The sequence below is a fragment of the Aotus nancymaae genome, unplaced genomic scaffold (assembly GCF_030222135.1).
Source record: "Aotus nancymaae isolate 86718 unplaced genomic scaffold, 86718_ANA_hifiasm-v0.15.2.pri h1tg000008l, whole genome shotgun sequence".
Classification (NCBI taxonomy): Eukaryota; Metazoa; Chordata; class Mammalia; order Primates; family Aotidae; genus Aotus; species Aotus nancymaae.
The window spans coordinates 1,680,069-1,693,607 of NW_026988419.1; the positions used below are offsets into that span (position 1 = coordinate 1,680,069).

The following is a 13,539-nucleotide window of genomic DNA, read 5'->3' on the forward strand; positions in this document are numbered from 1 at the left end:
CTGGAAAGGAATTTTTGCCTCAGGATAAATCACACCTTGAGTGTCACCCACATCTGACTGAGATGATATTTAGATGAGACTTTGGACTTCAGACTTTAGAGTTGATGCCGGAACAAGTTAAAACTTTTGGGTTGTTAAGATGGAATGAATGCATTTGACATGCAAGAAGCACATGACTTTTGGGGGACCAGGGGTGGGATATTATGGACTGAATGTTTGCATCTCCCCTCCCCCATTCCCATGTTGAAATTCTAACTTGCAGGGTGATGGGTATTAGGTGGTGGTGCCTTCAAGAGGTGACCAGGTCATGAGGGTGGATCCCTCATAAATGGGATTAGTACCCTATAAAAGACACCCCAGAGAGCTCTCTCCCTCTCTTTTCATCATTTGGGGTTACCATTGAGAAGTCAGCAGTAAGTGACACAGAGGAGGGCCTTACCAGCATCAGACCATGGTGGCCCTGTGAGCTCAGCCTTCCAGCCTCTGGAGCTGTGAGTAATGTGTCTGTTGTTTACACTGGGTTCTGATGACACCCTGTATTAGTCCACTCTCAGGCTGCTGATAAAGACATACCCGAAACTGGGTAATTTGTAAAGAAAAAGACATTTAATGGATTCACAGTTCCACGTGGTTGGGGAGGCCTCCCAATCACGGCAGAAGGCGAAAGGCAAATCTTACATGGTGGAAGCAGGCAAGAGAGAAAATGAGAACCAAGCGAAAGGGGTTTCACCTTATAAAACCATCAGATCTCGTGAGACTTATTCACTACCATGAGAACAGAATGGGAGAAACCACCCCCATGATTCAATTACCTCCCACCTGGCCCCTCCCACAACACACAGGAATTATGGGAGCTACAATTCAAGATTTGGGTGGGGACACAGTCAAACCACATCACACCCAGTCTATGGTATTTTGTTACAGCAGCCAGGACAGCCTAAGATGTGGGATGGCCAGATGGAGATGGCCAGTGAGCAGAACACACCAAGGGCAGGAGGTGGCTGCCTGGGGATACCTGGGTCCATGTGAGTGAGTCAAGGAAGGGCAGTGCTTAGCTTGGGAAAAGACCAGATGGTTATTTGGAATATTCTCAGCATACTCTCAGACCGTAAGGGCATGAAGAGATCAGACCTGCCCGTTCTGGTCCCAAAGGGAGAACCAGGGCTAAGTGGCAGCTTTAGGGACTGGCTTGAGTCTACCTGAGCACCCTTTTCTAGGGTCAGAGCTGGGAAGTCAGACCTTGTGGGTGGGTGGAGCCTGCGGGGTACTATGCTCCGGACTCCACCCCTGCCCCTGGGGTATCCTCGGGGTCATAACATGACCTGCCCGGGCAGTTAGCGCCGGCCGCGGTCACCCAAGGGACCACCCAGGTGAGCCGGCTGGCCCCCGGAAAAGGACACTGGGCAGCGTCCCAGGGGCCTTCCAGGTGGGCATCCTGCTAGATGTCCTCGCCACAACTGATCAGACAGCATGATCCCTGAGCAGAGGGCCCCATGGCTCCGCCTGCGGCAACCTCCAGGCCTCGCTCTAACAGCTGCCCTTTCTGCTCTTTTCTGATCCGCGAGCGGACTGGCCCAGCTAACGCAAAGGCGTAGAGTCCAGGAGTCGCTGTCACCGGGCAGGGCAACCAGCGGAGGTTTCAGGCACTTGGTTTCTCCTCCTCTCATGCCCCCAAACCCACCCCGGACCTGCTAGGGTCGAGCGTAGCTGAGGGCGACTGGTCCTGCGATCAGACTTGCCCGGGAAAGACCTCCGCGCTGGCCTCCTCCCCACCGCGAGGCTCAGGAGTGGGCTTGCAGGGAGCCCCTGAGACCCCCGTCTCTGCCTGGAGCAGGGACAAGACGGAGACCCTTTCCCTCTCCTTGGGGAGACACATTCCCCGAAGCCGGGCTCGGAGCTTCAGAGCGGGATCGCAGAGCTCTGACCCTGTGGGAGACCGCAGAAGGTGCCCGGCGTGGGCAAGGCGGAGGTCTGCGGGCACTGGGGACCGAAGGTGGCCTCGCCCGCCCCTTCGAGGCACGCCCCGCGGAGCCAGCCGCGAGGAGGGGGCGGGCAGGCAAAGGCGCAGCTCCCGGGCCCCTACGGAGCTGCCCCACTCCGGGTCGGGGCGCGGCGGCGCGAAGGAGGAAGGGGCGGGCCCGCGGGAGGTCCCGGCTCGCAGTAGGCGCCCGCGGGGCCCGGGTCGCGCCCAGCCCAGGCACCCCCGCCCCGCCGCCGCCCAGCCTCGCCCCCGCCGTGCGCGCCCCTCCCGCCTCCCTCGTTGCCGTGGCAACCCCGGGAGCCTCCAGGCGCGCGCTCGCCCGCGGGAGCGCTTGGCAGCGGTGGCGGCGGCAGCTCCGGTCGAGCCGCGCGCGCTGCTACCCCGCTCCGCAGCCCGCTCGTCGCCCCCGACCCAGCCCGGGGCCCCGGCGTGGCCCCCGCCCCGGACCCCGCGCCTGCCCTGCAGCCAGCCCCATGGAGCTGCTGGCCGCTGCCTTCAGCGCTGCCTGCGCCGTGGACCACGACAGCTCCACCTCGGAGAGCGACGCGCGAGACTCGGCAGCGGGACACCTGCCCGGCAGGTGAGGACGGGCGCCCGTCCTGGCCCCGGCGCGCCGCCCCCGCGCGCCTCCTTCCCAGCGTGCGACCCGGGCCCCAGGCGCCCCCCAGGGAGGCCTATTCCACTCCCCCGCGGGCCTCCGCCGCCCCCACTCCCACCCCCGGCCCCTGTCGGGCCCGCACCCCGTTGGGTGGGTGGTAAGCCCCGACCCAGGCCCCTGGGACCCCGGTCCCTGCCCAGAGTCGCTTCCCGCGCCCTCGCTCCTGGCGCCCTGAGCGTGCACGTCCCGCTCCGCTCCCCCTTTCAGCGCCGCGTGGCCTGGGGACGGGAGGATCGGAGTCCGAAAGGGGCTGGGGGCCGAGTGATGGCGAGGGGCGCCGAGTGGCTTCCTGGCCGCGGGACCCGTCGGGCAGGCGGATGGCGCCGGAGAGTGGGCAGGGTGCGCCAAGTTTCCACCGCCTGCCCGGGAGCTCCAAAACCATGGAGGTTTGGGCTGGCTGGTGTGGGAATGAATCACCCCGTCGGGCTCTGGTGCGGTGACAAAAAGGGCCTGTGGGGCCCGCCCGGCCTGGAGGGGCGGCGGTGGCTGCGGCCGCTGCCCCTGGACGGTCCCGGGTAAGGTCTGGCTGGCCAGCAGCCGCCTGTGCCCACGCTCCGCGCGAGCCAGCCAAGGTGAATCCTTGCTTAAAAATAACCAGCTCCTGTCCTCCTCCCTCTCTGGCAGCGAGTCGTCTTCCACCCCGGGAAATGGGGCGACGCCCGAGGAGTGGCCCGCCCTGGCTGACAGCCCCACCACGCTCACCGAGGCCCTGCGGATGATCCACCCCATTCCCGCCGACTCCTGGAGAAACCTCATTGAACAAATAGGTGGGTGTCCCCTCAGTAGCCAGGCTTTATTTGGGAAACGCGGGTCCCTGGAGAATTCTGGGGGTTCTCCTGCTCACGGGATGCCGTTGTCTTTCATAGGAAGGAATGTGTCTGACATGGGTAAGGAAAGCTTTTGACGTGTTTGGCTCTAAACGGTTCCGCAGGCAAAACTGCCGCATTCTAACAGCGCTGCACACGTGGGCTTTAGCACCCATTTCTGTCCTGCTCTCTGCGGAGAGGTCTATTTGCCCAGCTCTGGTCTGTGGGAGGGCCCTCTGACCCCTTATCACTTCTGCCAGCAAGAAGGGATGAAGCCGCGCTGCTAGGCAGCGCAGGGGAAAGGTCTCCGCTGGCCCCCATCAGGGAAGGGCCGGGGGAAGACCTGGAAGCCAAAGTGGCTGCTGGTAGCAGAGATGGGCTAGAGGGGGAGGTGCGTGAAGGGGGGTTCTGGGAAGAGCCTGGTACGATTCACCAAGAGGAGGTGGCCAGCTTTGCGCAGGGGATGGAAAGGCGAAGTAGGGAGAAAGCAAGAGCCCCAGAGGCCCCTGGCTTAGGAAGGGAAGCCTCTCCTGGAATATGGCCGGGAAGGGAAACCGAGGCTCAGCCTGTGTGGTCCAACTGCTACCCAGCCGCCCCTGAAGCACTGTGAATAGAGAAAGTGGATTGAAACAGTGACCCAAGAACTCTAGCGCTTGCATTTAAAAAGAAGATCGCTAGTGACATCAGGCTAGTTCGTAGGTCTTCCCAGAGGCACCCGTGAATGAATAATACAGGCTCCCTCACTCTGAAAATGGTGGCGGCTGCTTCGGCTGCTTAGAAAGTCTTTTCGTTCTTCATTGTTGTCAGAGCAGCCGACAGTCTATCTGTTAAATAAAAATTCTAGGTTTGGAAAACTTCTTCCCTAAATATATAATTATTGCCTTCCAGTCCCAAATGCTTGGACAGACACGAAGTGTCTTCAGTGGGGGGTGGAGCTTCCTTTGCCACCGGAGACTCCGTGCCTGGGAGACCTCTCTCGGCCAGCCCACTCTTCCCTGGCAGGGATCTTTCTAAACTGAGCCCTTGCAAAGCTGAGGGGGTGGAGCGCACACTGCACACTGTTAAGGTGTTGACTCCAGGAATTTTGTTCCCAGTGGTCCCCTCCACGTGTCAGGCTGGGTGGTGGTGGTGGTGGTGGTTTTCCCTTTGTTTACTGGGGGAATGGAGAGTCGCTGATCTGAAACTGATGCCAATTAGAAAATCCTTATTTTAAAACAAAGGCCCCTGACAACTCCTTTCTCCCAGCTCTGCCACGCTGCTGCATCTGCCTTAGCATATGCTGGAGACTTTGACCTCCACCCTCTTTGGCTAAGATCAATGTCATGACTAGGAAGGACATCCAGCTTGGGGAGGAGATCGTGCCTTCCTTCCACACTGTGGGTGTGTGGAACTATCTGTCTTGGCGATGACTGGACCTGCTTGGCCAGTGGCAGAAGTCCGAAGCTGGCAGGCAGGGCCCCAAGCTCTAGTGCCCGCTTGGGGCGTCACTCTGCTCATCTGGGAAGCAGCAGGGCTTCTGATGTTCTGAGTCTTTCCTCCCACTACCCCTGCAAGGTGTCTGCTGGTGAATGTCTTTTCTTGGCTCCTGGACCTGACCCATAGTAGGGACTCAACAGATGTGTTGATTGACAGCCCAGGGCTGTCCCCACCCTCTTCTCATGTCCTCTGTCATAGACTTGAGGTCTGTGCTAAGCAGATCCCCGCAACAGCCTAGCTGCTTTCAGCTCTGTGAGTCCAGGAATACTTTGCCAAGTGGTAGGAAAGGACGGCAGCTTCCTAAAGACGATTAAGGGGGAAGGAAAGCGGGATGAATTGCGGGCATTTTGTAGACCACTGTGTTGGACCAAGGCCGACAGATTTCTATCAGGACCAGGCATGGTAGGGTGTACAGCTGTCACTGCAGTTGGCAGTGGCCCTGGTAGGTCACAGACTCTCAGGCCTGTGGCTGGGTGTGTGTGTGTGCACCTGCTGTTGCTTCTGGCACCTAACACAATTCTTGGAGTGTGGAAGGTGCTTACTGAATAATACATTTATTTATTTATCTACATTCATATGTATTTATATATAATAAATATAAATATGTTTATATATATATATAATAAATATATTTCTTGCTCTTTGAAGGAGTCAAAGAAAACAAATTCTCTTTGGAAAGAGATTTTGAATGACTCAGGGGGCTTTGGCAAGAGGAGCTGGGGCTTACCCTCCTGGGTGACATGACCAGCCTGGCGCAGATCATTTTAATTAGGAGAGATGGGGACTGAGCCTTCCAGTTCCACTTGGAGGTCATTCCAAGTGCAAGCCTTTACAAGTAAAGTTTATTTCCATTTAAAGTCGTGCCTACTGAATGTACAATATATAAACTAGTAAAGCATGATGCATGGATAGTGCACTGACTACAGAGTTCAATACGCTATTATAGTTCCTCAGGCAAAGAAACCTTACTTGTTTTGTCATCTGAATTTAAGGCAAATACAAATGAAAGGTTATGAGAAATGGCTACACACTGTATCAGATAACTGTGTGACACAGTAACTCCAGAAACACTGGTGTCTAAATTTGTGTTCTAAATACCCCAGAAAAAAGTAGGAAGTTTTAAGAAGACTCTAAAGTTACTCATATTGACAGTCTTTGGTTGCAGGTAAAAGAATATCTAGCAAAAAGTGATCTTAAAACAGCAAAAGTGTCCCATCTCAATTAGTGAGCCCAAAGGTAGGAAGTTCCAGAGTTGGTTCATTCAGCCAAACAATCACCCGGCTGCTTTGCCTCCTCCAGGTGGGCCTTGTGTTACAAGATGGCTGCCGTGGCTCCAGGTATCACATTCTCAGGGAGCCATGTGTGAAGCAGGAAGGGCAGTTTGTCTTCAAGTGTCTATTGGGGAGGGACAGCTTTTTGACAAGCCTTTAAAAGATATGCCCCTACTCTCCTTGTCCAGTATCTTAATCTGTTCCAGTTGCTGCAACAAGATACCATATACAGGATGGCTTATAAATAACAGAAGTTTATTGCTCACGGTTCTGGAGGCTGGGAAGTCCAAGATCACGGTGCCAACAGATTGAGACCTGCTGAGGACTGGCTCTCTCTGCATCAAAGATGGTGCCTTCTTTGGTGCATCCTCACAGGGTCAAAAGGGCCAGGCAGCTCCCTTCCACCTCTATGTATTTGTTTATTTATTTTTGAGACAGAGCCTCACTCTGTCACCCAGACTGGAGTGCAGTGGTGCAATCTCTGCTCACTGCAGCCTTCTCCTGGGTTCAAGTGATTCTCCTACCCCAGCTTCCTGAGTAGCTGGGATTACAGGTGCCTGCCAACTCACCCAGCTAATTTTTGTATTTTTAGTAGAGATGGGGTTTCACCGTGTTGGCCAGGCTGGTCTCAAACTCCTGACCTCAGATGATCCACCCACCTCGGCCTCCCAAAGTGCTAGGATGACAGGCATGAGCCACCATGCCTGGCCCTTTCCTCCTCTTTTATAAGGAAGGGCGTGAATCCCTCTCATGGAGGCAGTGCCCTCATATCTTAATCACTTTCCAAACGCTCCATCTCTTAAAACTCTCACATTGGGTATTAGGTTCCAACACATGAATCTGGGGGGACATTAGCGGGCCAGGCTGTGCCGCATGCCTGCGTTTAACCCTCCACTGGCAAAGGGCAAGGAACGATCATGGTAGGTTTTTTCTTTCTTTCTTTCTTTCTTTCTTTTTTTTTTTTGAGACATAGTTATGCTCTTTTGCCCAGGTTGGAGTGAAGTGGCATGATCTTGGCTTATTGCAATCTCTGCCCCGGGTTCAAGCGATTCTTCTGCCTCAGGCCCCCGAGTAGCTGGGATTACAGGCTCCCGCCACCATACCCGGCTAATTTTTGTATTTTTGGTAGAGACAGATTTCCCCCATGTTGTCCAGGTTGGTCTCAAACTCCTGGACCTCAAGTGATCTGCCCACCTCGGCCTCCCAGAGTGCTGGGATTATATGTGTGAGCCACCGTGCCCAGCCTCATGGTAGGTTTTGATCAGTCAACCTTCACTCACTTCCCTGAGCACAGAATGGGTCAGCACCCAAACAGAAGTCCTCCCCTGCCAACCGGGGAGAGGGGCACAGGTGGGTGCAGGAGGGGCGGCCAACAGCGTCTGCCACAGGGTGACTTCAGAACTATTATTTTCAACGCAGCTACCCACAGTGCTGATATTTTTGTCTCTTTTCAGCATATGTATCACAGTAAGATGTTCAAGATAGTGTTCACCCGTGATTTGTTGACTACAGCACACATAAGACATATTTTTGAGCCTTCAAAAATACACCCAGTGAGACACTTGTGAAGCTTGGAAACTGAGGGTTGGTTTTTTTTTTTTGGGGGGGCGGGGTTTGGTTTTTTTTGTTGTTGTTGTTGACAGAGTTTCACTCTTTCACCCAGGCTGGAGTGCAGTGGCACAATCTCAGCCCACCGCAACCTCCACCCTCTGGGTTCAAGTGATTCTCCTGCCTCAGCCTCTTGAGTAGCTGGGATTATAAATGCCCACCACCACACCCGGCTAATTTTTGTATTTTTAGTAGAGATGGAATTTTGCCATGTTGGCCAGGCTGGTCTCAAACTCCTGACCTCAAGTGATCCACCTGCCTTGGCCTCTCAAACTGCTAGGATTACAGGCGTAATCTACTGCACCTGGCCTTGGAAACTGCGTTCTTAAAAGGTGTTCAACAAACAGTTGCGTACCTGCTATGAAGGAGACACGGCGCCACGCACTGAAAAGTGAATCCAAGTCAACACGTGAAACTTCGTTTCTTTAACCCTCTGTAACCACAGTGTCAGAATCACAGGATGGTGATGATCTGATGTCCCAACAGTCGGCATACCTTCCGCTCATTGTTGAACTGACTTCGGTGGTGACGTAAGACTTGTCTTTATAGATCGTCGGTCAGGGTTGCATTTAGCATAGGGTTGGATTTTCTTTTTTATTCCTTTGTGGAATCAACTCCGTGTTGTATCTGGCTGGGCTGCGTCGTTGGAAGAGCAGGGGATCTTAGCTTGATGAAGTGGATGCTCCGCTTACCGTAGCAGAAAGGCTTTGTAATTAGGAGTTATGGAGCGTGGAAGCCGAGTAATTTAATCCACAGGGCGGCCTTAGTAGGTTCCTGTTCGTGAATATGATTTCTCCAGCCTCGTTCAGGATTTTGAAGGTGGTCTGTGTTTCTTTTCTTCCTTTTTCTACTGTTGAGACATATTTGACTATTGGATAAAGAAGGAATAATAGCTAACAGTTGTACTGCGTCGTAAGAGCAAGTGCTTAGCAAGTGGTATATTTATCCATATTGCAACTTTCTGGGAATCATCTTTGTCTCATAGTTAGACATGTCGAGGGGCCTTGGCCACTGTCACAAGTGCTAGACCAGGGCATCCTGCCGCCCATGAGGCCTCCCCCTGGGTGCCTGGGTACATCTCGCTCCTCCCTACGCTGACGCCACCCTCAGCCAGGCTCTCATCTCCTCCACTGGGCATCTGATCTCTGCTTCCCCACTGGTCACCTGGATGTTATTCATGGCCCCAGAACTGTCCTCGATCTTGTAACTGTCCCCGAATTGGGCACTTGGCTTCCTCCCCTCCCCAGTCCTTCAGTGCAGGCCTCTGTCCTGGCTCTTCTGCGGAGCTGCTGCAGGCCATTTCTCCCAGTCCATGCTTCTAAAATGTAGACAGGACCAGGCACAGCGGCTCATGTCTGTAATCCCAGCACTGTGGGAGGCTGAGGGGAGATGAATTCAAGACAAGGAATTGAGGCTTGAGGCCAGGAATTCAAGACCAGCCTGGGCAACATAGCAAGTCCTCATCACTGCAAAAAAAAAGAGAAAAAGAAAAAACTAGCCAGCCATGGTGGCATACAGGAGGCCGAGGCAGGAGGATCACTGGAGCCCAGGAGATGGAGGCTGCAGTGGGCTGTGATTGTACCACCACCCTCCAGCCTGGGTGACAGAGTGAGGCCCAGCCTCAAAATAAATACATTTTAAAACAATAAAATGTAGAACAGAGTGTGTTTGCTCTGTCTGGTCCTTGCCCTCGGGCTAGACTCCTGCCTCTGTCGCACCATGGACAAGCCCTTGGGGTCTGGTCCCTTTCCTCCCAGCCTGCAGCAGGATTACCCCTCCCTGTCCCACCCAGCCACAGCAACCCCCTGACCCCAACATGGCTGCCTGTGCAGAGAGGAAGTCGCTGTGTCCCAAGGCCAGGACATCAGAAGCGGGGTTGTGCCTTTGGAGGTGCTGCGTTTGCGCTGATTCAGCTGCACCCCGGAATCACTGGAAAGCACTCATGGTAAGCACAGTTGGTCGGTGAAGTCTGCAACTGTGAAAGCGAAAAGAGAAAGTTTCCCTTTTCAAATCATAAGGTTAATTAAATGCCGATTTTTCCTTCAAAATGAGAATTTACAGCTACTCCCACTGCACAGATGAATATTCCTGGGTTTGAATATTGGAGCATCTAGGGCTATGGAAATTACCCTGCTGGGTAGTGGGACACGACTGGGACTTTCCCATCAACTTGGCGGTGGACACATCAGGTTCTAGGTTCTTGTTTGCCAAGTGTGTGTGGGGAAAGCATGTATTGGTGACTGGATTTTCAGTCCATTTGGGCATTTTTTTGTGTGTTGGAATAAAACAGAAGCACAATGGTCTTTCCTAAGAAACGCAGACGATGGCGGTGTATTGTGTGGTCTGGAGCCTGCCGCTGAGACCGATGCAGGGCTGGCTTGCACCGGTGTTTGCGGGCGCAGCAGTCACCCTTGATAACAACGTGAGGCCTTGACATGGGGATTTGGAATGATTGTCATCTGAGGTCTTTTCCTTTTCTTTTTTGCAACTCTTTGATTTCAGGGCTCCTGTATCAGGAATACCGTGATAAATCGACTCTCCAAGAAATTGAAACCAGGAGGCAACAAGACGCAGAAATCCAAGACAGTACCGATGGGTCCCCGGCTGGTGAGGACACCCCAGAGGAGGAGGAAGAGGAGGAGGAGGAGGAACCGGCCAGCCCACCAGAGAGGAAGGCTCTGCCCCAGATCTGCCTGCTCAGCAACCCCCACTCAAGGTTCAACCTCTGGCAGGATCTTCCCGAGATCCGGAGCAGCGGTGTGCTTGAGATCCTCCAGCCCGAAGAGATCAAGCTGCAGGAGGTAACAGGCGTCGTGGCAGGGGCTCCCCACAGCACATGGGTGGCCCTCACTGCTGGGGCTGAGGCTTCCTCTAGGGGGTGAGATGCCCTGGCTGGTTCACCAGAGGAACTGCCCGCAGGGTTATCCATCTAGAACACACAGAAAAATAAACCTGATTTTACAGGAGCAAAAGACACCCAGTTACCTTCTAGGGTAGCTCACCCCCAGTATTGAGCATTTGAAGCGTTGCTGTCTGATGACATAGTACGATCGCAGTTTTTCCACCCTTCGTTATCGTCGTTGGGTATATCCGTCCCGCGTGAATGCCACAGCACTAGGCAATGCTGACCTCAGTGTGACTATGGCACAGCTCCAGTCCTCTGTGGTGCTGGCGCATGCCTGTAGTATCTCTCTGCACTCACGATCTTACGCCACCACTTTCTTTTGGGGCTGTCTGAACTTTGGATGAATGGGGTCTCTAAAGGAAGTCCCTCAGCCTGCCCACCTGCCCTTGAAATGCTGCAGAAATCTGGGATTCGTGTCTCTTGCCCCTTTGTCTGATGGTTCAGGTGGACTTCAGTGACTGACAGTTAGGCTGAGGCGAAATTGTTGAGTTGCCTGATGGTTCGTTGCTAGCAGGGAGAAATAATCAATAATCAATTAAAAACAGTAACAAATGAATAAGAAATCTAAGTGGGCCAGGCGTGGTGGCACATGCCTGTAACCCCAGCACTTTGGGAGGCAGAGGCGGGTGGATCACCTGAGGTCGGGAGTTTAAGACCACCCTGACCAACATGGAGAAATCCAGTCTCTATTAAAAATACAAAATTAGCCAGGTGTGGTGACACATACCTGTAATCCCAGCTACTGGGGAGGCTGAGGCAGGAGAAGTGCTTGAACCCAGGAGGTAGAGGTTGCGGTGAGCCAAGATTGTGCCATTGCACTCCAGCCTGGGCAACAAGAGCAAAACTCCATCTCAAAAATAAGAAAAAAAAAATCTAAGTGTTTGTTTCAGCTGAACAAAGATTCTTTGAGTATTAAGGGCAAATTTGTGGTATAGAGAAACAAGAGTATGGTCAGGAGTAAACGGGAAGAATGGTGGAGAGAAATTGTGAATAGGCAAGTTTGTGTTCATTGTGATATTTAAAAAGTGGGCACAGAAGGGAAAGAGGAAGAGATTTGTTTTTTCTAAGCACTTGGCCCACCCAGTTTCACCCTCTGTGTCCTCTTCCGCTCCGTCTCGCCCCCACCGCACGCACCTGCATTCCCAAGCACACTCACGCTTGGCTAAGCCCATCCTTGTGGCTCCAAAGGTCCTGCCTTTCCCTAATCCCCATTACTCCTGCACTAGATTCTACAGAAACACTTGCTCGTTTACTTAAACACGAAACAGTAGCCTGTAGACACTATTAACGACCAAAACTGTGACTAGTCCCTGAGCAGCATCGTATACCTCAGACTTCGGTTTTATGATGAATGGAGTTGCTACTAGTGAAGGCTTGATAACAGTAGACTTTCGAGGGCCACCTAGGCTTCACCTGGTGTCCTGCCCAGTAGAGTCTGGAAAATGTTTAGACTTTGACATCCTCCCTAACTTGTGAGCAGATTTGTAAATGGCTGCATTGATTCATTTTTAATAAAACTTCTAATGTAAAACTTAGAAATAAGAGCTGGGTGCAGTGGCTCACGCCTGCAATCCCAGCACTTTGGGAGGCCGAGGCGGGTGGATCACGAGGTCAGGATTTCAAGACCAGCCTGGCCAACATGGTGAAACCTTGTCTCTACTTAAAATACAAAAATTAGCCGAGTGTGATGGCTCATGCCTGTAGTCCCAGCTACTTGGGAGGCTGAGGCAGAAAAATCACTTGAACCTGGGAGGCAGAGGTTGCAGTGAGCTGAGATCAAGTCACTGCACTCCAGCACTCCAGCCTGGGCGACACAGTGAGACTCCCTCTCAAAAACAAACAAACAAATCCTAGTAGAACTGAAACACATGGTAGAAACCTTTTACAACGTAAACAAACCTAAAAGCAGTGAAAGGTCCATGTCATAAAGAAACAAATCCTGGTAGAACTTAAACACATAATAGAAATCTTTTACAAAACAGAAGCAAAGCTAAAAGCAGAGAAAGGGAGGGACCCTGTCATAAACGGTGAAGAATCACGAAAACAAACCACACTAAATTAGTGGCAGATTTAACAGCAAATAAATCCGTGAGTACATGCAAACGGCTTAAATTCCTCCATTTCCGAAGACAAATTTTTCAGTTGAGGCTGAGTGTGGTGGCTCACGCCTGTAATCCCAGCACTTTGGGAAGCCAAGGTGGGCAGAACACCTGAGGTCAGGAGTTTGAGACCACCCTGGCCAACATAGCAAAACTACATCTCTACAAAAATACAAAAATTAGCCGGGTGGGCCAGGCGCAGTGGTTCAAGCCTGTAATCCCAGCACTTTGGAAAGCAGAGGTGGGCAGATCACTTGAGGTCAGCAGTTCAAGACCAGCCCAGCAAATGTGGTAAAACCCCGTCCGTACTCAAACTACAAAAATTAGCTGGGCATGGTGGCACACACCCTTAGTCCCAGCTACTCCACTCAGGAGGCTGAGGCAGGAGAGTCGCTTGAACCCGGGAGGCAGAGATTACACCACTGCACTCCAGCCTGGGTGACAGAGTGAGACTCTGTCTCAAAAAAAAAAAAAAAAAAATTAGCCGGGCATAGTGGCAGGTGCCTGTAACCCCAGCTACTCAGAAGGCTGAGGCAGGAGAATCACTTGAACCCAGGAGATGGAGGTTGTGGTGAGTCGAGATCGTGCCACTGCACTGCAGCCTGGGTGACAGAGCAAGACTCTGTTTCTGAAAAAAAAAAGAAAAGAAAAGAAAAATTCTCCAATTGATTTGAAAACTAAACCCATTATATTATCAGACAGAGGAGAATTCAGGGCAAAAAAAATTACCCCAGT

The 13,539-nt window shown here is 52.8% G+C and overlaps 1 protein-coding gene across 1 annotated transcript in view; it reads left to right on the plus strand.

Moving 5' to 3' along the window:
• The window catches only part of NGEF (neuronal guanine nucleotide exchange factor), a 129,996-nt gene that overhangs the window by 76,004 nt on the left and 40,453 nt on the right, over positions 1–13,539 (plus strand). Inside the window, exons 4-5 of the mRNA XM_012434188.2 lie at positions 3,264–3,406; positions 10,303–10,601. Of these exons, the coding sequence (XP_012289611.1) occupies positions 3,264–3,406; positions 10,303–10,601 (442 nt within the window). The remainder of the gene's footprint in view (positions 1–3,263; positions 3,407–10,302; positions 10,602–13,539) is intronic.